Raw genomic sequence first — 1002 nt, forward strand, 5'->3', positions numbered from 1 at the left:
AGAGGATAACTGCATTTCATGCATCTGTCCCCCACCACCGTGAATGCCGTGTGCCTCCCGAGGCTGGGGGGGCACGGCGAGCTCCTGCAGCCGGCCGTGTCGGTGGCGTGGCGGCCAGCGGGGAGCTCCCGCAGACAGCTGCGAGGGGGGTGCCAAGTGGTGAAAAATCGAGGACATAAAGGCGTCCAGCTTCATATCAATAGAGGACGCAGGATCATAAAACCAGACTGTCCTTGATAAAACCAGACAAATGGCCACCCTATGTGAGATGCTCGACGCCGATCCCCAAAGTGGGCATGTGGGTTTCACACTGCCTGTGCGGGGCTCCCTCAGGTAGCCACACAAAGGTGCGCACAGGGCAGAACAAACGTGGGCCCACAGGGGCACGTGCCCCGCCACCAGGAGCCCAGGCAGGCGCAACCCCTCAGGCCTGGGTGCCTCCGCGGCCTCGGGAGAGGGGGCACGATGGCTTCCGCGTTCCTCGTCCTTCTCCTGCCCTTCCTGAGGCGCTGAAAGAGGGCGCTGGGCACAGGGCGATGGCACACGTGCAGGCCAGCAGCAGCAGCGCAGAGCCACCAGCCGAGGACAGGAGCAAGGGGCAGTGCAAAGGGATGGGCTAGCTGTGGCCAGGGGCTGGCTTTTTCCCGGCAAGGCAGCACAGCCCCCCCCGCCACGCGCCAGGGGCGCCCCCCAGGGCCGGGGACTCGCAGCGCAGCTCCTTAGCATAATGTGTGCACCCTACATTAACATGTAAATATATGCGCATATATTTGCATACCGATGAGGCAGGGCAGGAGCGGGGCGCGTTCAAAATGGCGGCGCGGGGCGGGCGCGGCGGCGGCAGCGGGCACGGCAGCCTGGACAAGAGCATCACGCTGCCGCCCGACGAGATCTTCCGCAACCTGGAGAACGCCAAGCGCTTCGCCATAGACATCGGTGAGGGCCGGGCCCGCGGGAGGCGGCGGCGCTGCCCGCTCGGGGTGGCCGGGCAGCAGCCCTCCG

At 65.9% G+C, this 1002-nt stretch overlaps 1 protein-coding gene across 1 annotated transcript in view; it reads left to right on the top strand.

Annotated features, from left to right (window-relative positions):
• The first annotated feature begins 784 nt into the window (after window positions 1-784).
• The window catches only part of PANK4 (pantothenate kinase 4), a 43234-nt gene continuing 43016 nt past the window's right edge, over window positions 785-1002 (top strand). Inside the window, exon 1 of the mRNA XM_019511672.1 lies at window positions 785-936. Coding sequence (XP_019367217.1) covers window positions 813-936 — 124 coding nt within the window. The 5' untranslated portion in view covers window positions 785-812. The remainder of the gene's footprint in view (window positions 937-1002) is intronic.

The sequence above is a fragment of the Gavialis gangeticus genome, unplaced genomic scaffold (genome assembly GCF_001723915.1).
Source record: "Gavialis gangeticus isolate Ggan-Ray unplaced genomic scaffold, GavGan_comp1, whole genome shotgun sequence".
NCBI lineage: Eukaryota > Metazoa > Chordata > Crocodylia > Gavialidae > Gavialis > Gavialis gangeticus.